Source organism: Octopus sinensis, linkage group LG10, assembly GCF_006345805.1.
Source record: "Octopus sinensis linkage group LG10, ASM634580v1, whole genome shotgun sequence".
In the NCBI taxonomy this organism is placed as follows: Eukaryota; Metazoa; Mollusca; class Cephalopoda; order Octopoda; family Octopodidae; genus Octopus; species Octopus sinensis.
Window position 1 is genome coordinate 30,509,353 of NC_043006.1, and position 22,500 is coordinate 30,531,852.

Sequence of the window (22,500 nt, forward strand, 5' to 3'; positions counted from 1 at the left end):
CACACACTGTAAAGTGGTTGGCATTAGGAAGGGCAGCCAGCTGTAGAAACCAATCAGAGAGGAACCTGATGCAGTTCCACAGCTTGCCAGCTCTGGTCAAACCGTCTAACCCATGCCAGCATGGAAAATGGACGTTAAGATGATGATAATGATGATGATGATGATGATTTAAAGATATTTCTCCATAATGTAAAACAAATATGACTTTCATATCTTGTTGGACAAGATACTCTACAATGTCTGTGAAAGAAAAGGAAAGAAATAACAATTTGGTTTGAAATAAAGTAGAACACAATCCCAGCTCCAACTTATTGTTGCCACTGAGTTACAGATCAAAAACTGATAAAAGGACAGGTTTAAATATTGAAGGATGCCTACTTTGTATCACCTTGGTCAACACAGGTACCAGCTAACCTGTCACAAGCCATTACTTTTACAATTGCCCCAGGGTTATAGGTTTCATAAACTTTGAACCCAGTAGGGTACACCATCCTTTCAAATAAGATTTCTGAAAACAAAAGAAAAAAATAAGATTGTTAAATGGTGCTACTTCTTTTTCTTAAAATGTTTCAATCCATTTGAGTAGATGAGTTAAGCACAGGGCTTTATACCCATAGTCTTAGAATGGTTGGTTTTGATTTCTTTGATGAAATATACAAGTGGGCTGAAAAGAATAGCATGTGGTTTAATGCTGAAAAGTTTCAGGCTTTGTGCTATCAACATGCAAAACTAAATACAATATCCAATAAATCAGTGCAAGACTTGGGCATTTACATGAGTAATGATGCAACCTTTCATGTGCATGTTGCTAACTTGGCAATGAAATGTAGGCGGCTGACCGGATGGATTCTTAGAACTTTTAGAACAAGAGACCAGGAAACCATAATGGTCCTCTGGAGGACATTTGTCCCAAGCCACTTTGACTATTGCTCTCATCTATGGTCACCAACCAGTGTCAAATTAATCTCAGAACTTGAGGCAATCCAATGAAGCTACTCGAAGAAGATAGCCTCTATGCAGCATATAAGCTATTGGGAAAGACTCGAGACATTAAGATTCTATTTCTTAGAGTGTAGGCGAGAAAGATATGCCATAATATACAATTGGAAGATCCTGGAAGGACTTGTCCCAAACTTTGGCATCGAGAGTTGGGGTGGATGTAGGCGTCTTCAAAATAAAGCTGGACCTCTTCCTGTCAGGTGTCCCAGATGAACCAACTTCGTGGCAAGAGGTGCAGATGAGGGCGGCTGCATCAAACTCCCTCATGCACCAAATGTCAATTGCTAAAAAGCATTCATGAAATAAAGTTATGTAGGAACACCAAATAGTGGTGCCCCAGCATGGCCGCAGCTCATGAGCTGAAACTGGATGAAATAAAAAAAAGTTTTTTTAAATATATTTCTTCGGACAGATTTTTCAGCATGCTAGATGAGAAGAGACATTAAACCCTGGTTCAACATTTCTTTGTTCCTTGGCAGAAAATGAAAGTGTGATTCTCCCAAGACATTCTCACAGTGCAAAATGGCTGATTCTAAGACAGAGTGAGGAACCAGGGTTAGCATTTGACTGGTTCTTTATTAATTGGCTTTGGAAGAATGGAAAACAAAACTGACTATGGTTGGCTTTGAACAGGGAATGCTAAGAGCCAGAACAACCATCCACATGGCACTTGTCTGTGGCTTCAGTGATTCTGACAACTGACTGCCCAATAAATATATCCACACACACACACACTCAGCCATTAAATGGAGATGATGATGATAATGACAGACACAGTGGAAAAGGAATAACAGTAATCAAGATAAATGTATTCAAATTCATTTAATGTCATATTAACAATGCATTATAATGGAAACTTCATACAACTATATATATATATATATATATATATATATATATACATACATACATCATCATCATCGTCGTTTAACGTCTGCTTTCCATGCTGGCATGGGTTGGACGATTTGACTGAGGACTGGCAAGCCTGAAGGTTGTACCAGGCTCTAATCTGATCTGGCAATGTTTCTACAGCTGGATGCCCTTCCTAATGCCAACCACTCTGAAAGTGTAGTGAGTGCTTTTTATGTGTCACCGGCACGAGGGCCAGTCAGGTGGGACTGGCATCAACCACGTTTGAATGGTGCTTTTTACATGCCACCACAGGAGCTAGTCAGGCGGCTCTGGCAATGACCATACATACGTACATACATACACACACACACATGCATACATATATATATAATAATAATAATAATATTAGGGAATAAATTATTATTCCAACCTTACAGGTAAAATTCAGTATAATAATATTAGACCGAATTTCGTAATATATAATATATGTATATAACTAATTTAGAGACGAACCACCACCCCACAACTCAGTCAATGAAGAACCCATCCAAAACCATGCTGTGAGACATATACCATACAAAATACTAATCCAAAATTTTAATAATATATAATATTGAACAGTAAGATTATTACAATCATATAATATATAAGAGCAAATACTTTTAAAATCACAATGAATATCATACAAAGAAACATTCATCATAAAAATATTAATCTAAAGTCAAATAAAGTATAAATTGAACAATAAAAATTAATACAATAATAAATATAATGTATAAAAGTAAGTGCTTGTATATTGACTATGCGTGTTTCATGGCTGAATTAGGATTATATAAAATCATATTAGAAACCATATCCTAGTTCATTAGAATGTTCTAATGAAAATATTTAACTGGTTTATCTGGTCAGGAAACAACACATGGTTCATTTCTGATTCTTGAACCACACCCAGACAAATGTAAACTATTTTTATTTTCATGGTTTAGTCTGTAGAAAGTGTGTCTGGCCATGACTCTCCAAGACTATTGCAATTTGTGTTGTTCTTGAAAAACTTCAACCAAAACATATAACAGTTGCAACTCTGTATATTCCAGTTGCCTAACCAACTGAAATATTTATTCCTTCAATTATAGCATAAATGGTGGAGTAATAACAAGTATAGCTAATGTAATCCTCACATAGAACCAACATGGAATAATCTGTGTCAAATCCAGCCAACCTATTTAAATGACACAGTCATGCCATCCATTTGGGTTTCCAAACAGTTTCCGCCATAATGCTTGGGTTGATGCAAGGTTAAGGTAAAAGATACTGGCCAAAGATTCCATGATGTGGGACGGAACCAAAATATCATGATTGTGAAGCAAGCATTCTTAACATACAGACATTTCCTGCATCCAAGAAAAGCAGAAGTAGGGGTGAATTCCAGAAGGGCTGATATTCTGGAAGGAAAAGTGATTAAGGGAGAGGAGAGGACATGCAAAATGGGTGAGGACAAATAAATAAGGGAGTGTGATTACGAAATGAGTGATCCTCAAGTAAGAGAGGCCACAGCAGTAAATAGTGAAGATTGCATGTCAGTGGAGTGATTGTTGCTGAATGAATTCATACCAATGCATAAAAGGTCTGTGGATGACACAATGAATGTTGTTTATGAAAAAAAGATTAGATATTAACTTAGTCGTAATAATATATGTGAATGCATTTGTAAATATGTATGTGAGTGTTTGCTGGATCCTATGGATAAGATAGTAAACTATGAAGAAGATGACAGCTAACAGTGGGCCCATGACAACATTTGAAAATATGGTAAAAATCAGTGAATATAGTTTTATCTTTCATCACATTCTTGACCTTATCACTCTGGTTATCTTCTGCCACTCTTTTGTGTTCTGGTTCTTATCCTACTCAGTTGTGTGGAGAAAATGGAGACAATGCAAGAACAATATTTTCATTTTCTTTTCCTGGCATTTTCTCTATTTTCCTACTTTGTCTCATAGCATCACAGAGATTGTTTCAGCTGCAGATAAGTTGTGGTGGAGGTGATGATGATGATAATGACAATGATGATGATGAGGAGGAGGAGGACTGTATCCTACCATTACATACATTTTGCTTTTGTTATCTTTGGTAGCTAACAAAATTATGAAAAATTCTGGAAGCAACTTACCAACAAAATCATCACTTGGGTAAGGTGTAGAAAATCTTCCAAAGCTTTTAGGAGCCGAAGGGGCCATTTTCCACCATGGTCCATATGTGCGCTGAAACAAGAAAGATGGAGATAAATTGTAGGGCAAGTGGAGATGTCTACCAAGTGGTTTACCTGCTTGGTTTACTACAGCATCTTAACCCTTGCATATATACATGTACAGAGTTCTATTTCTCCTCTTTGTCCCACTTAACATACACACAATTCTTAAAAATTAAATGGAAGCATTAATGTCATTATGAAAATTAGGCATGAACCTTGGTCCTGGCACTTCTTTATCTTTCCAATCAAATTTTATTTCTCTCCAACTCTCTCTCCCCTTCCTCTTCTTTGTCCTAGAGGGGAGGGTATTCAAGTATCTCTTCTATAAGACAGCTGTCTTTGTCCCTGTATCGTACTCCAGCCTCTCTTCTGGCACACAGTCACTTCCCTCAGCTGAGAGGTCTCTGTCTTGCAAGTCACTTGGCAACCTTACTGGTGCGAGTTCTACAATAGAGAAACTCTGTTGGTGCCATGTAAAAAGTATCAGTGCTGGTTCCACCCAGTCCACTCTGTAGTGGTGGGCATCCAGCCATAGAAACCATGCCAAAATACACAATGGGAGCTTAGTGCAGCTCTCCAGCTGCCAACTCCTGTCAAACCATCCAACCCATACCAGCATGGAAAACAGACATTAAATGATGATAAATGAACATGTTTTTAAAAAACAACTTACAAATACACACGTGCATGTGAAATCTCCATGTTTTGGATAAACTTCAGGTGGTCCAACTAAATTATTGGCAATGTAACACATACTTTGAGCTGCTCCATACTGTGAACTAAACTGAAGAACACGGTTCACAAAAAGTTCATCCAGGAGGAATTTGCCCTTTGATGTCTTTTTGTAAACAGTGGTTTCATTGGAAGTTTGTCGTACGGTCATCTTGCTTGATAAACATTTGTTATTTATATGCTTGGAAAATCTACAAAGAAAAAGTTAAATATTATTTACATTGACAACACATGCAGTTGTTATCTTTAACAAAACGATATTTAAACAATTTTTCAAATATTTTGCAATCACATAGACATCCTCATCCTCATCATAATCATAATTTAACATCTGTTGTCCATGCCGGCATGGGTTGGACAGTTTGACCAGGGTTGGCAAGCTGGAAGGCTGCACCAGACTCTATTCTGATTTGGTATGGTTTCTACAGCTGGATGCTCTTCCTAACATCAACCACTCCAAGAGTGTAATGGGTGCTTTTACATGCCACCAGCACAGGGCATATAACTATTGGAATATATTGCTTTTGTTTCAGTTAATTTTGAAAATAGCGAAGAATTTAGTCAAATAACTTTGGCATTATTATTTTGTTCCAAACATAAAATTTTGACGAGAAGATTGAATTTAGGTCCTTTTAAAACAGAAAATTTGTATCATAGAACCAAGGGTAGCCTTAGGGGAGTTGTTATCAAAAGAGTTAATAATAGAAAAAAACAAAACAAACTTGTTTTCTGTATGAACTAGAATTTTTGAAATTATTTTTTCACTAGATTTGAAATGAAAATAAAGTCGGAAAACTGATGCCTCTGTTACACTTGAATTTCTCATCACCAGGTATGAAGTTACCTGCCTCAGTACAACACCTCACTGAGTTGAGAGGGGTGGGGTCTTGTCACGGGAGTTAGTTGATGACTTCAATGGTGATTGAAAAGCACCCAGTACACTTTACAAAGTGGTTTGCATTAAGAAAGGCATTGAGCTGTAGAAACCATGCCAAAGGCTGATATAAAAATTTTATGCCCAACTTATACTAGCATGGAAAACAGGCATTAAACAATGGTGATGGCGCAGGTGTGGCTGTGTGGTAAGAAGCTTGCTTCCCAACCACATGGTTTAAGGTTCCATCCCAATATATGGCACCATGGGCGAGTGTCTTCTACTACAGCCTTGAGCTGACTAAAACCTTGCGAGTGGATTTAGTAGATGAAAACTGAAAGAACGCCATTGTATATATATATAGATGTGTATGTGTATATGTTGTACCCCCGCCATCACCCTTGACAAATGGTGTTGATCTGTTTATGTCCCCATAACTTAGCAGTTCAGCAAAAGCACTAGGCTGATAGAAAAAAACTAGGCTTTAAAAAAAAAATCCTGGGGTCGATTTGTTCACTTAAAACTCTTTAAGATGGTGATCCAGCATGGCTGCAGTCAAATGACTGAAACAAGTAAAAGAATAAGAGAATAAAATAATCATTATACAATAAACATTCATAAACACACACACATATATGGTGGCATGTATACATACATATATATATATGGTGGCATTTAAAAGCACCCATTACACTCTCGGAGTGGTTGGCATTAGGAAGGACATCCAGCTGCAGAAACCATGCCAAATCAGACTGAAGTCTGGTGCAGCCTTCCAACATGCCAGCCCTGGTCAAACCCTCCCATGCCACCATGGACAACAGACGTTAAATAATGATGATGATGATATAGAGACACACATACATCATCATCGTTTAAAGTCTGTTTTCCATGTTGGCATGGGTTGGATGGTATGACTGGGGACTGGCAAGCCAGAAGGCTGCACCAGGCTCCAATCTGATCTTACAAAGAGTTTCTACAGCTAGATGTCCTTCCTAACGCCAACCACTCTGAGAGTGTATTGGGTGTTTTTTATGTGCCACTGGCATGGGAGCCAGTTTGGTGGGACTGGCATCGGCCACGTTCAGACGGTGCTTTTTACATGCTACCGCCACAAGAGCCAGTTGGGGCAGGGAAGGGGGGATGGGGCAGCATTGACCATGTTCGGATGCTGCTTTTTATATGCCACCAGCACAGGGAACCAGTCAGGTGGACCTGGCAACGACCCACACATGAATGGTACTTATTGCATGCTACGAGCATGAGAGCCAGTCAGTTCCATTTTTTATTGTGATTTTTGATTTTATTCGACTCAACAGGTCTCCTCAAGCATGGCATGTTGCCTGAAGATATATATATATATATATACACATATAATAAACCTTTACATAAATAAATAACATGAAATACACGAAGGGACGAATAAAAAGACAAACGGGTCATTCAAAGCCTTCATTCTTCAGTCAGAAACTGATCCCTCATTGCAGATTTCGGCTGTTTAATTCTGAGATCCGCTCTGAATCAGCCAGCCACAGAAGGAAAGAATGCCTCTGTTACACTTGAACTTATCATCAGGCATGAAGTTATCTGCCTCAGTGCAACATCTCACTGAGTTGAGTGGGGTGGGGTCTTGTCATGGGAGTTAGTTGATGACTTCAATGGTGATTGAAAAGCACCCAGTACACTTTACAAAGTGGTTTGCATTAAGAAGGGCATCCAGCTGTAGAAACTATGCCAAAAGCTGACATTATATATACATATATATATATACTATAATTTTGGTTCAGCAAAGAAAAGTGAGGCCTATAAACTGGTAAAGGCCCTTCCCTTGAAGAAATTGTAGAGATGATTTTCTTAAACCTGAGTTTCAAAATCTGAAGGGAATTAGATCAAGGTGAATAACTCTTACTGAGAAAAAGTGTTATGAAATAACTTTGATGCATCAAAGCAGAGACATGAAAAGAATGGTTGCTGTGCCAGTTGCATCTGTTGGAGAGGGTAAATGATTCAGAAGAGGAGGGTGGCACTTATTGCTGAGTATTTTATACAGAGAGGTCATGCTTGATCATTCATCTCTGTTCAAGTGACTACAATTGGAGTTCAAGGAGACATTCTGGATATTAGAGATTTGACAGTGAAAGTATAACATACAGTAAACAGTCTCTGAACTTGTTCTATACTCTTCATAATTTGAACATAAGGTAGGTTTGAAATTTCAGCATCATATTCTAATTTAAATCTGACTCCCTCTCTCTCTCTATATATATATATATATATCATCATCATCATTTAATGTCTACTTTCCATGCTGGCATGAATAGTTTGACTGGGAACCAGGGGTACAGGGCTGCATCAAGCTCCAGTGTCCTCTTTGGCATGTTTTATGTTTTGAATACTCTTCCTAAAACCAACCACTTTACAGAGTGCACTGGGTGCTTTTTTCATGCCAACAGCATAAACAGGGAAAAAGCTCCCACTTCTAAGAGGAAGTAATGGAGTGGGTATCAGGATGTGAGGGGGAAATAAACCCAGTGGAGGTTAGGGTTAATGTAGTGAATGAAGAAATAGGGTGGTGGTGCAGTTGGGAAATACCAGTATGGAGAGGAGTGAGATGGGAGGGAGGCGGTTTTGGAGAGTGGGGCGATAGTTAAAGAGGGAACAGGATGTAATATGTGCCAATTTTGCTCTTAGATGAGCACAGGAGCTGAGTAATATCATAGATGGGGAGAGAATGCTTGTTGTGTCCAAAAGAGTGGGGGGTAGAACGTTGCACATACAAGTATAACCAAGTGGTTTTAGAATATCCTTTTTGCCTTAATGGGCTGGTTTTCTCAAGCACAACAAAATGCTATTCATCTCGGTCTGTTGTCTTTTCCTCTGTAAGAATCAGCTTTTAATACTTCATCCCAGGTCTTCCTCTTCCATGAGTTCCATCCACCTTGAGTGATAAGTACTTCTATATGCAGTTGTCCTCATCCATACACATCACATCACCAAACCAGTGTAGTCTTCTCTCTTGCACATTACATCTGATGCCTTCTTATACCTAACGTTTCTCTCAATATATCTGCACTTTGTCATGCATACATACTAATATTGCACATACCAGCTCCATTCCTCTCTAGTCTATGTATGTCCTCCACATTTAGGGCCCATGTCCTGCTACTATGGAGCATCTTCCAAAAAAAAACAACTTTTTTAACCTTCTAACCATTTCACTGCACCACTTGTGTGTCCATAGCTTACACTAGGTATACCATATGGAATTTTTGCTTACACCTTTCCTACCTATCAAGCAGAGCCATTTATCTGAAGGGGTGTGGTCCTGTCCTTTTTCTTGCTTACTTTAGTCTTTGCTAAGTTAACTTTAATGCATTTTGATTCCAGGTTTTGCTTCCACAGCCAAAATTTCTTTTTTAATTCTGTTACAGATTCTGCTATGAGTGTGAGATCATCAACGTTCAGTAGTTCCCAGGGACAGCTAGTCTTCATCATCATCATCACCATTTAACGTCTGCTCTCCATGCTGGCATGGGTTAGATGGTTTGACCGGAACTGGTGAGTCAGAGGGCTGCACCAAGTTCGTCTGATTTGATATCGTTTCTCCGTCATATCAGACTGGAACTTGGTGTAGCCCTGAAGTAAGAAATTTTTGACTTCATCTATAACACTTTGAAAATCCTTGCAGACAAAGAATTAGCTTTATTAGAAATTTCCTGACAATAATTATTTAATTTTTAGCTCATTAGAAATAATATTTTCAATTCTAGAAACTACAGGAATGAGAGAATTACCAGGTTACTCTTGTTTTTAAGTATTGCCATACACCAAATAATGGAGCAAATTGGCAGAAGCATTAGTTTGTCGGGCAAAATGGTTACCTGCAATCCTTCTGGCCCTTTACAATCTGAGTTCAAATCCTGCTGAGGTGAACTTTACCTTTTATCCTTTAGTGGTTGATAAAATAAAGTATTGGTTAAATACTGGGGTTGATGTAATCAATCTGCACCTTTCCTTCAAAATTGCTGGCTTTGAACTCAGATGTCTTGCTCAGTAGAAGTGCTGAGATCTGTCACTTAAACTGAGTAACCAGCCTTATGAGTCTAAGGGCTCATAACCCCCACCCCAAAACTTGAAATGGTGTATGACAGCCAATACTTAAAAACATGAACCTAAACATTAAGTGGACTCACGAAATTGCTAACCGAATAGTTTCACAATATTTGTATGTCTTGGACTAGAAATACACAAGGTTGTCAGATAGCTAAGGAGATATGTTGATATAAATGAAGGAACGCGGCCTGGTGGTTAGTGTTGCACTCACGATCGCGAGATGGTGGTTTCGATTTCCAAACCGGCTGTGCACAGTGAACACTTCATTTCACGTTGCTCCAATCCACTCAGTAGTAAATGAGTAACCGTGATGAAGTGGCGTTCGACGGGTGACTCAAGGAAATCATCAGAATACATTTTGTATTCAGCCTCCGAAAGGAATGAATACAACCCGTACTGTGATTGTCGACTGGTTGAGATTGGTTGTTCAATGTCATAAACAACTTTCGCCTTATGGGACACTATGCACATGCGGAAAAATTAGAGAGGAACTGTCTCTAATATGACAGAGTGAGTTTTGTTTGATAAATAATGTTTCGTCCATTCTCTTATTCGTGTGTTAAAATAGCGAGATTTTAAATTATTCTTCAATCTGCCAAATTTATTCATTAAGAATATAACTGGCAAAAGTAAAAACACGATAAAAAGAACGAGTCACAACGGAATGCAGATCATCTCATTCATAAATGCAATATTGGTATTTCTTTCTAAACTGATTTTAAGGCAACCCCAAACACTTGTACTGTTCCTTTGAATAAAGGCAGGGTTGGGGCAGACAGGCAGAAACTGGCTCTAATGTCCTTTTTTAAAGTTAGTGAGGAACAAGGGCAGTGTGTGTGGCCTTCGCAAACCATGACTAATAACAACAAATATACTTGATAGACAATTGATATACACAGAGCAATTACATGTAACAAACTACCTGCTTGAGTGGAGTATGTGTTGTCTATGTAGGTTGCGTTTGTGAATAAATAAACATTCTCACCACAGATTAAAAAATATTACTATGGCCTTCGTCTTATAATTTCCATCGTAAACTGGACAAATCAATGATATAAAATTATATCTATGAGTAAAAATAGCTTTTGATTAAACGCTAATTTATAGTCTCTATATATCACTTTTATAATCTCTAATAGGCAGATATTGCGTATTTCAATCAAACACGCAGATCTTACAACGACACGATTTACAAACAGTAAACAACTTCCTGTCAAAAGAAGGGAGATAAGTCATATATTACAAACGAAAATCCAAGGAAGACAACCCAAGTGGTCGTCGGAATATTTTTCATCAACGAATCTGACTGAAGAGATCTCTTTTAGTCTGGAGAATCCTCAAAGGTGAGGGCATCCCTACACAAGTATGCCCACCACCGATTTTGTTTCCTCATAACTTACGAAAAAAATTCTTTGATGAAACTTTCTACAAATATGCTTCAGATGGTGTAGATGTAAATTATATTGGAATTTGTGGTGACAATTTTTTTCCGGATTTGGGAGAGGAGTTTCGGAAAATTCACACGAATCGGCCTTGTTTCCTCATAATTTTCAGAAAAATTAGTATTTTCTAATGAAATTTTCTATGAATACTTTTCAGAGTGTGTAGATTATGATTGTAGCGGAATTTAATGCGGAAAAAAAAATATATATGGGCTCGCACACATTACATATATCCACAAAACGAAAGTTCACATTTCGGAAAAAATTGTGATGTGTGTCAGTATGTGTGCGTTGTCATCATTTTTCTTTTCACATCAAATTCCAAATTATTGTAAGTTGCACACTCTAAAGGATATTTATTGAAAATTTCATTAAAAAATACCAATTTTTCTGAAAGTCATGAGCAGACAATGCCGACTTGTATGAATTTTCCGAAACTCCTCTTCCCACCCCTAGAAAAAAATTTTCACCACAAATTCCAGTATAATGTGAATCTACACCATCTGAAGCGCATTTGTAAAAAATTTCATCAAAAAAGTGGGGTGAAATAAAAAAAAAATATTCATTTTTCTGAACGTTATGAGGAAATAGTCGTGGAGGGTCACACTTGTGTAGGTATTCTCAGGTGAGATTGATGCAACTAATGCCTAACTTGAATATATAGGACGAAAACGTGGACGTGAAGGAAACTGAAGATGTATGCTTCGAAGAAATACTCTTTCCAGTGCATGTCTTAAATAATACGAATTGTTTTCTAATAAACTTCTTCCTAAAAACTTCCTTGGTAGGATTGGTATATTTTCAAATAATAATAATAATAATAATAATAATAATAACAATAATAATGATGAAATTATGGTATACAGTGCTCAGGTGCACCACAACTTGTCAAAAAGTGCGTATAAAGTATATGCAGTAATGTACAAAATGCCTGGAAAGCGAACAGTGTATGAGTCAGATACATGCTTGCGTGTGTAAGGAGGGGAGAAAAATCAGGTGTAGTGTTGGCGAATCTCAGGAAGCATGGAAGTTTTGAAGGATGCAGTGCTCCGACAACTAACAACTGATGCCGGCAGTCTGTTCCATGCTTCAACGACTCTTAGCGTGAAAAAATGTTTCCGAAAGTCATGGGAGCTGTGCTGTTTTCTGACTTCGTAAACATGTCCACGGGTGTTAGACAGGTGGAGTTTGAAAAGGTGCTCAGAGTTATTGTTTGTAAGATGGTTAATAATTTTATGGGTGTCTGCCAAGTCAGCTGCCAGACTTCGGAGTTTCAATGTGTCCAGGCCCAGGGAAGTAAGGAGTTCTGAATATGGCAAATGCCTGATGGAGGGTATTCTCTTGGTTGCACGACGCTGAATGGTTTCCAGACGATTAATATCCGGTCAGTTTATGCTCCAGTCACGAAAAAAAAAACAACAACAAAAAACAGCCTACTATTTAAAAAAAAAATGTGTAGAAAACGAATACGAAAACAAAAATTTTGCGTAAACGAACGGGGCGGAGAGAGGACTTTCGGAAAATTCACAAGATACGATAGTTCCCTCATAACTTTAAGGAAAATGGATATATATTAATGAAATTTTATAGAAACTCCTTTCAAACGGCATAGTGTACGATTACAAAGAAATGTGTGAGAAAAATGTCTTCCTGAAAGTTATGAGGAAAAAATCGGATCATGTGAAGTTTCCGAATGTCCTCTCCCCGCCTATCCGTTCGTTTGCACAAATTTTTATTTTCATATTCGTTCTCTACACATTTTTTTTACACCTTGTAGGCTAGGGTTTTTTTTTTTTCGTGACCAGGACTTGAACCTTTTTCATTGAGTTTGGGAGAGGATATTATTTCATGCTGCATTACATAATTCGATTTTGTCGAATGACCTCATTAATTAAAGAATATAGAACAATTCTGGAAGAACAAAAAAAGGTAATAAATTTAATACAAGGTAATAATACTAATAAGATAATATATTGTCTATAAATTAATACTCTACCTCCCTGCCTGGTTTGCGTGTCACTCTAAATTTTTTAACTTAAATTTTTTAAAAATTGTACTTGTGGTAGAGTAGGTGGCGGAGACGGTGAAGTTAGGGTTGATAATGGGGATGAAGAAAGATACACAGAGAGAGAAAGAGAAGGAAAGAGAAGGAAGTATGTAAAATATATATTGTTTCTTTATTCTTTCTACTTGTTTCAATCATTTGACTGGGGCCATGCTGGAGCACCACTTTATATATCATGCAATATATATGCGTGTGCGTACATTTATATGTATGTGACAAGTAATTGATTGTGTATCAGTATTTTTTAATCTACATTTCTCTTTTTCCTTTTTTTCTTTCTCCTATCATTCAATGTTACCACCTCAAATAACACCCGTCACGAATTTCTCTTCCATCTCTTTCACATTCTCATATATATATATATATGCTGCTATTCACTATTGTCTCCATTAGCAGCAAAATATCTTCCTGGGTTTTCCACTTCCACAACTGCCCTCCACTTTTTATACAACTCCCCTTATTCATTTGCATCACATGACCAAACCAGAGCAGTCTCCTCTCTTGCACACTACATATAATTCCTCTTATGCCCAACTTCCCTCTCAATGCATCAGTGCTCTGTTAAACATGTACACTTACATTACACATCCAGCAGAGCATACTCGCCTCATTCTCTCTAGCCTTTGCATGTCCTCCGCATTCACAGCCTATGTCTCACTATCATGTAAAATTGCTTTTTCTATGCATGTGTCATACAACCTTCCTTTCACTCGTTTGCTTGCCAACAGAGGTAAAAGTTCTCTGAACTTTCTCCCTTTTATTCTTATTCCAGCAATTACACTTTCTGTACAACCTCTTACACTGTTAATTAGGTCACCTAGGTAGCAAAAGTTATCTACAACTTCCAGAAAGCCACCAGGTCATTTAAGGAAATCACTTTCCCATGTATCTGAGGTCTTTATGGTTCCCATACATCTTCCACATAAAAACACTACTTTGTCTGTTAACCTTCTCCTATTTCACTGCACCTCTTGTGTGTCCATATCTTCCACTGGGTACACTGAATGGAATTTCTGCCTAAACCCTTCCTACATTTTGAGCAGGGCCATTTACAGGAAGGGTGAAGAGTCCTATCCGATTTCTTACTCACTAGGATCTTGATCTTTGCTAAGTCTAATTTAAAACCCTTGGATTCCATGTTCTGTTTCGACACCTGGAATTTCTTTTCTAATTCTTTACAGATTTTGCTATGAAGGCAAAATCATCAGTATGTAGGAGTTCCTGTGGGCTTCCAGTCTTAAATTTCTGTTATAGTGTGGAGGACAAAGATGAATTGGAAGGGGCTGAGTATTGAGTCTTGTTGAACACATACCTGTACACTAAATCCATCACTGTACCCATAGCCAACTCTTACCTTACTAATAGCAACCTTGTATACGGCCTGTACCCCATTCACAAGCTATTCCTCTACCCCTCCCACTCACCATCACAGACATAAACCATTGTTAAAACAACAATATTTCACAAGTAAACTTAACCTTATTAACCCTTTATTTTATTTGTTTTTTATTTACATCCATTGCCCCATTTTTCTTCAAAGTTCCCCCTGGAATTTTCCACTGCCCCCAGGGGGGCAGTACCGCCCACTTTGGAAACTACTGCTCTAGATCAACAAATGCAATGTACAATGGCTTGTTCTTAGCTAAATACTTTTCTTGCAGTTGCCTGACAATGAAAATAGCATCCATGATGCTTCTTCCTGGGACAAAACTGAATGGCATTTCATCTCATCTAATTCCGTTCCTAACTGATTGGGCTATAACTCTCTCTGCAACTTACATCACCTGGTCCAGCAATTTGATACCTCTATAATTATTTCTCAGGCCTGGCCAACTCAAATTACATTGCGGGTTACTTTAATCACACAAAGTTTTTTGAGGGCCGCTTGTATACTGACAGAATTTAAAGCATTTTGCTTTCTCATGCTATTATTGCAATAATGAATGACTGGTTGTTGATTCAGCATGAAATATTATTGTTGCAATAACAGTAATATCTTTATTTTTTACTTTTCATTACAATCTTTAATTTTTGATAAAATTTTTTAAATGTTTGTTTAAATAAACCCATTTCAAGAAAGATAAAAGTTTGCAGGCTGTAGGCCTCAGCTGGGCCAGCCCTGCTCGAAGGCAACTCCCTTGCCCTTGTAGCAGCTGACTATGATGCTGCTGCACCAGCCACTAGGGATTGTACCCCATTCTGAATAATTTAATTAATTATACTGCTGACTTGACTATATCCAACTCTACCAGATCTCTTAAGCATCTTGGCAGTGAAGTGACTCCTGACGGACCAGGGGCCTTCCCTGTCTTATGTATGTATGTATGTATATATATATATATATATATAATATATATATATATGTATGTATGTATGTATCATCATCATCAACATCGTTTAACGTCCGTTTTCCATACTAGCATGGGTTGGAAGGTTTGACCAGGACTGGTAAGCTGCACCAGACTTCTGTCTGATTTGGTATGGTTCTCTATGGTTGGATGCCCTTCCAAACGCCAACCACTCTGAGAGTGTAGTGGGGGCTGTTATGTGCCATTTACATGACACAAGTATCTGTCACAACTGCAATTTTGCTTGGCTTGATGAGTCTTCTTCTCAAGCATGACATAATGCCAAAGGTTTTGGTCATTGCCTCTGTGAGTCCCAACTCTCGAAATATAGAGTAGATGAAACCATGGCGACTGAAGAAGGGGTTTTTTCTTTGTGTTAATTGTCCTGTACTCTACTTTTTTGTTGTTTATATAGTATAAATAGTATATATAGAAGTAAAATGAAATGAAGTTGAAACATTCCTGTCACAACCTGGGGCCTTGAAGACTGCTTTAATGCAAGAAAGTATACTAGTCCCTTAATATTTGATATTCAATAATACAATCAACACTTCATTTCATTTTACTACTATATACACTATTTATACTATATATTCTACATTAATATTATAAAGAATATAAATAAAACATAAAAAACAGAGTTGGAATTCCTTTGAATAATATATATATATATATATACACACTGAAAATGTGCTTAAAACAGCTTCTCTCACATGCCAGGGGAAAAAACTATAAGTAGTTGATAGCTCCCATTTCCTAGGTGACCAAGTCAGTAATGGAGGTGGACACTCTGAGAGTGTAGCTGCTTGTATTAGAATAGCCTGGGCAAAGTTCAGAGAGCTCCTAACACTACTGGTGACAAAGGGCCTCTCGCTCAGTGTAAAAGGTAGACTGTATGATGCATGTATACAAACAGCCACATGGCAGTGGAACATGGGCCGTGACTGCTGAGGGCATGCATAAACTTGCAAGGAATGAAGTTAGTATTCTCTGCTTGATGTATAATGTCAGTGTGCACACACGACAGAGTGTAAGCACCTGAGAGAAAAGTTGGACATAAGAAGCATCAGATGTAGTGTGCAAGAGAGACGACTGCATTGGTATGGTCATGTGTTATGTATGGATGAGGATAGCTGTGTGAAAAAGTGTCACACCCTAGCAGTAGAGGGAATTTGTGGAAGAGGTAGACCCAGGAAAACCTGGGATAAGGTGGTGAAGCACGACCTTTGAATGTTGGGCCTCATGGAGGCGATGACAAGTGATCAAGACTTTTGGAGATATGCTGTGCTTGAGAAGACCTGGCAAGCCAAGTGAGACAACTGTAGCCTATGCCGGTGCAGCATAACCGGCCCATTTAAGAGTACCCTTCAATCATTGAGCAATAAACTGCACTTGCAAAGACCTGTTAAATGAAGTCATTGTTGTGGCCGAACACAGTACTGCCTGATTGGCACATAAAAAGCACCATTCGCGCGTGATCGTTGCCAGTACCGCTTGACTGGCTCCCGTACCGATGGCACATAAAAAGCACCCACTATATTCTCCGAGTGGTTGGCGTTAGGAAGAGCATCCAGCTGTAGAAACTTTGCCAGATCAGATAGGAGCCTAGTAGTATAGCCTTCAGGCTTGCCAACCCTCAATCAAATCGTGCAACCCATGCTAGCATAGAAAGCGGGCGTTAAGCGACGTCGACGATGATGATGATGGCCCCGTAGAAATATTACTTTCTTTGGTAAGAAGTGAATGTTGGTGATAAAGTATCCAGTTGTAAAAAAAAAATCTGCCTCAAGTAATTTCTTCTATCCCATGCAAGCATGGAAAAGTTGACGTTAAAACGATGATAATACAGATACATTTAAGTACCATCTGTTTGTATGCTTAGATGTATTAATTTTTAATAAATGTTTGGCGGTATAGCTGACTGAAATAAGAAGGCGATAGAATCGGTCCTCCAGCATGTCTATAGTCCAATAACTGAAACATGAAAAAAACTGTCATATGAAAGAAAGTTTTTAATCGGCTAAGTTGATGTTTCTTACTCGTCACTTTAATACAGGTGTTAGTGATTATCTCAAACAATTTATCGGGCAAAGCACATATTGTTTCAGCTTATATTTAATACAGACTTGAATATTACAGCGACTAATATAAAAAATGCGAAGAATTTTGTTAAAACATTGTTTTACATGCGCCTGTTTTAATCTACTTAAGACAAAGTACAAAGGTTAACTCGTGGGTGACGATAGTTAAACTTCACAACTTGATGATAATGAAGATATATATATTTTTTACTTTAATGAAATTAAAAATTCAATTCTGTAGTAAAAAGAAATAAAAATGAGTGTCCGTGTATATGTATATATATATATATATATTACACACACATACTACCCATCTCTATATAGAAAGCTCTAAGATGATTTGTATCGGGTTGGGAGGCGGCCTTATAAGCCGGACCACGTGCGAAGTGGGAGTATTGAAACTATAGAACGAAACCATTTACTTTGCTCCAAAGGGGTGAATAGTTGGCGCAACAGTTGCTTATCATAGTTTGGGAAATCTTAATACTTTGAGCAGAATACTTGAAAGTGTTTTCTCTGTATTTATAAGTTTGATAGAGTAAATAAGTTAACAATAATTATTTGAAAGTTTTTAATGGTTTAAAGATTGATGTTGCACTTCCCTTAAATATGCTTCCTCCCCTCCTATAGCCTGTAGAAGTAACGCTACCGTATTACTCCGCTTACCTTGTTGGACTGTTTTTTTTTTTGACTGTCAAACTATATTTGTAATATAGTACCAAATATTTCTTCATCTTTACGAATTATTTTTGCTGTTGCATTTCTAAAACTCTTTTTAACTATCAAAGTTGCTTTCCTACTGTTAAACAAAGGAAATGTTTAAACTATACATAGGGAATTTACCGCCCAACATTAGCGATAGCAACCTGAGCGGTTTGTTCAAGGAGCATGGAGTAGAGACAAGCCATATATTGCTAAAGTCCAACTACGCTTTTGTTGATTGTCCCGATCAGATTAACGTCGATAAAGCTATTGACAAGCTCAACGGTAAGAACAATGAGTAGCTGGCTTTTATTAATGAAATATTTCTGTGGATATTTTTTTGTGTGTGTTATGTTTTAAAGCTGTTTTAATGCTGTTATTTTAAGCGATTGTTAAGCTCTTGACGACAAACCTTATTCAAAATGGCCGGTAACAAGAGAAAATCCTCCCAACAAACTCAACATGTGTGTAAAACTCTAGTTATTTCGTTTTCCTGTTCAAAGTGATATTTAAACTAGGTCGAACTTTCTGCAGAAATAATAAATATCATTTTTACTCGTTTGTTTTTCAAGTCTTTGATGACTTTTAACCAAAGACAAAACTTTAAACTTTTCTGACTTCTGCCTGTTCGGGATTTTTATCTTCTCCGATAATATTTGTTTGTTTTAATATTTTATCGCTTTAAAAATTGACAAAATGTTCTCTTATTTCTTTTAACAAATTATCACTTTCTAACGGATGCGAAATAACGAGTTTATAATAAACAGACTTTATTACAAGTTGAATCTAAGATGAAATAACTTTGACAAATTGTTGAAAGTTTTGTCAGAATCATGTTTCGAGTGAATTGTTGCAGCAGCAACAGCAGCAGCAACCCGGTATGTGTGTGTGCGTGTATGACATTCTTGAATATATGTGTGTGTTTATGTATACACACTGTGTATTGACTTCATTAGTGTGTGTGTATGGCATTCTTGAATATGTGTCTATGTATATAATGTGTGTGTATATATATACATACGTATATACACTACGTGTATTGGCTTCAGTAGTGTGTGCGTATATACACACACACTTGTAAATCCATATATGCAGGCGTGTTTTCTGTACTTTATGAGTTTCTCAGTTGATTACCAACTTCACAGTTGTGTGTTTTGTCTTGATAACCAATATATTTATATCGTGTTATATAGTGTATTTAGTTTTCAGTATACGTATGTATATATATATATATATATATATATATATATACACACACACACACATTAAGTTAACAAGCCACGTGTATATAGTGTTTTGTGCTTAACTTTTGATGAAAATAAGATAATTATGTAGAAAAACAAATATTTCAGGGTAATTTAGTAGGCGTTATAAGAATACATAGTAAAGTATATTCTATTGTAGTTTTCTTGTTCATTCAAAGCCAAACTTTCCTATCCTCCCCAAACCTCTCCATATTCGTTTTCCAATTCCAATAATTGTCTCAGTAAACTTTATGACAACCACCAGTTGAAATACCAATAGCTCAATGTGTTCGTAGCCTCTTACCATTTTGTTTCTAAACCAGCATCCCTACTTTTATGTCGGATCATAACTCTCGGCTAACATTAATAGACTACTCGTAACCGGGTTTCGATTTATATTCAATTCATTTTATATACACACCCAATTTCTTTTACATCTCCATTCTGTAAATGTAAAACCTTGTGCATGTGTATAGAATTTTTTTTTTTACTTGGTAGATTTGGAAGACACTTTAGAACAAATGAAATGTTGAGTCGTGTTTACTTTGGGTGATCTTGGGGTATAACTTACTTCTTACTCTGGTAACAATGAAACGGTACGTTAGGGTTGGGGTACGTTATATTACATTATTGCCTTACTTTGTATCTTCTGTTGTGTTGCTTTGTATGTCATCGAAGTCGACTTCTTTTATTTTTCGGTAAAGCAATGTATACATTCCACTCTTAAAACAGTTTCTGGCAATCTTCAAACAAGAAACCAAAATAACAGAATACAAACGTCAACAAATTTGCTAAAGAAACAAACGTGTTTCAAATATACGTATTAAATCCTGTCCTCTTTTAAGAATAAAATTTGTACGAAAGGATTGGAACAAGGGTATTGATGTTTGATTATCATCATTTAATTTCTGTCTTGTAAGCTGGCATGGGTCGGACGGTTCGACAACATCCAATAAACTGGAGGACTGAATCGAGCTCGTCTCTGTTTTGGCATGGTTTCTATGACTGAATGGCTATCCTAATGTCAGCCATAGTGTACTGTGTTTGCTTCTTGACACCATTGCTTGAGAGGTGACCAAGTAACTTGCAAGATAGAGACCCCTCGAGTAGAGAGGTTGTAGAGCAGCGGGTGACTTTACCAGGTGCTGAGAGGCTGAAGTGTAATAGAGAAACAAGTACAAGTGTCTTGCTGTAGTAGAGATACTTGGCTGTCCTGCATTCTATGTACAAGTAAGTGACAGTAGCTGGGAAGAAGACAGTGATGGTGGTGACAAGGTGTCTGAGTGTAATCTCAAGAAGTGAGGTGTGAAAGAGAATAGGAACAAAGAGGGGAGAATGACAGTTGGTTAGAGGTAGAGGTGAATGAGACTAAAATGGAAGTGTGGTCGATGGTCAGTATCAGAATGTGGTGGGACGGTGAAAGAATAGGGGTGAGGAAGTATAAGTGACAATACAGGAAAAGAGGAGAGCTGTAGTTTTTTTTTGTTGAAAATATGGAAATGGTGTGTAGGGTGGGAGCAAGTGAGAGTGGAATTACTATGACAGAGGTAGATGTCAGAAGTACGTAGGGATGACTGAGCTGGCAGAAACGTTAGCGTGCCGGGTGAAATGCTTAGCGGTATTTCGTCTGTCGTTACGTTCTGAGTTCAAATTCCGCCGAGGTCGACTTTGCCTTTCGTCCTTTCGGGGTCGATAAAGTACCAGTTTCGCACTGGGGTCATGTAATCGACTTAATCCCTTTGTCTGTCCTTGTTTGTCCCCTCTATGTTTAGCCCCTTGTGGGCAGTAAAGAAATATATAGGGAATAGGAGACAAAAGTTGGGGAGAGGCCATCGATGACAGATGTAGGAGGGTGTTAAAGATAATGGCAGTCCTAAGATGTATTTCAGAGGATAGGGAAAGATAACTGGAGGCGTAAAAAGGGGGATTGATGGGAAGGGATAATACTAAAAATGAGGGTTGACTGTCAAAAGGAAATGGTTCAGGGGAGGTAACTGGGAGTACAAAAGGGGATGAAATATGTGAATATTCTGCTCCCTTGATTATGGCGGGTGAATAAGTACCATTGTTAGAGGAGACAAGGAATGGATGTTTAGATGAGATGGGGAGAGATTGGGTGCAGAGGCAGGGCTCAGTGTATAGATATGCTTTTAGGTCCCCACCTTTGAGGTGGATAAGTCTTCTCATATAATTCGTCCCATGTTTTCCTGGATTTCCCTCTTCAACAAGTTCCATAGCAGTTGGCACTTCTTTATTCAGCTGTCTTCAGTCATACATATCACTTGACCATACCAGCACAGTTTCTCTCTTGCACACTTCATCTGAATCCTCTTTTATCTGATTTTTCTCTCAACCTGTGCATTTTGTTTTACATGTAGTACAGGGGTGTTGTACATCCAACAGAGCATACTGGGTTAATTTCTTTATCATCTTTGCATGTCATCTGCACTCAGGGTCCATGTTTCACTACCATGTATTATTGCCGTCCTTATACAAACACCTCAAGGAAAATTGCTCTCTGAACTTTCTTGTTCTTATTCTAGCAACTTTACTTTCAGAACATCCTCCTCTTGTGTTACTTAAGTAACAGAAATAAAATATCTACTATTTCTAAGGAACCTGCTGGGTATTTGAGAAAATCTATTTCCTGTGTGTTCTTAGTATTTATTGCTTCTGTGCATTTTCCACATACAAATGCTACTTTCTCTGCTAACATTTTGTGATTCCAATGCATCTATTCTGTCCATAGCTTGCATTGAATACGCTGAGAATGTTTGCCTACACTTTCCCTACATATCAA

The 22,500-nt window shown here is 37.7% G+C and overlaps 2 protein-coding genes across 3 annotated transcripts in view; one reads left to right on the forward strand and one right to left on the reverse strand.

The window, feature by feature from the left end:
• The window catches only part of LOC115216704 (F-box/LRR-repeat protein 4), a 41,112-nt gene extending 30,090 nt beyond the window's left edge, over nt 1–11,022 (reverse strand). The window contains exons 1-4 of one of the 2 annotated variants that reach the window (XM_029786237.2): nt 10,804–11,022; nt 4,776–5,025; nt 4,022–4,112; nt 379–508 (exon numbers count right to left, since the gene is read on the reverse strand). In XM_029786237.2, coding sequence (XP_029642097.1) covers nt 379–508; nt 4,022–4,112; nt 4,776–4,985 — 431 coding nt within the window. In that variant the 5' untranslated portion in view covers nt 4,986–5,025; nt 10,804–11,022. Of the gene's footprint in view, nt 1–378; nt 509–4,021; nt 4,113–4,775; nt 5,026–10,740 lie in introns of both variants that reach the window. The other variant, XM_029786236.2, reaches the window with a different exon arrangement.
• Nucleotides 11,023–18,450: 7,428 nt separating this feature from the next.
• The window catches only part of LOC115216364 (insulin-like growth factor 2 mRNA-binding protein 1), a 50,447-nt gene continuing 46,397 nt past the window's right edge, over nt 18,451–22,500 (forward strand). The window contains exon 1 of the mRNA XM_029785630.2: nt 18,451–18,741. Coding sequence (XP_029641490.1) covers nt 18,570–18,741 — 172 coding nt within the window. The 5' untranslated portion in view covers nt 18,451–18,569. The remainder of the gene's footprint in view (nt 18,742–22,500) is intronic.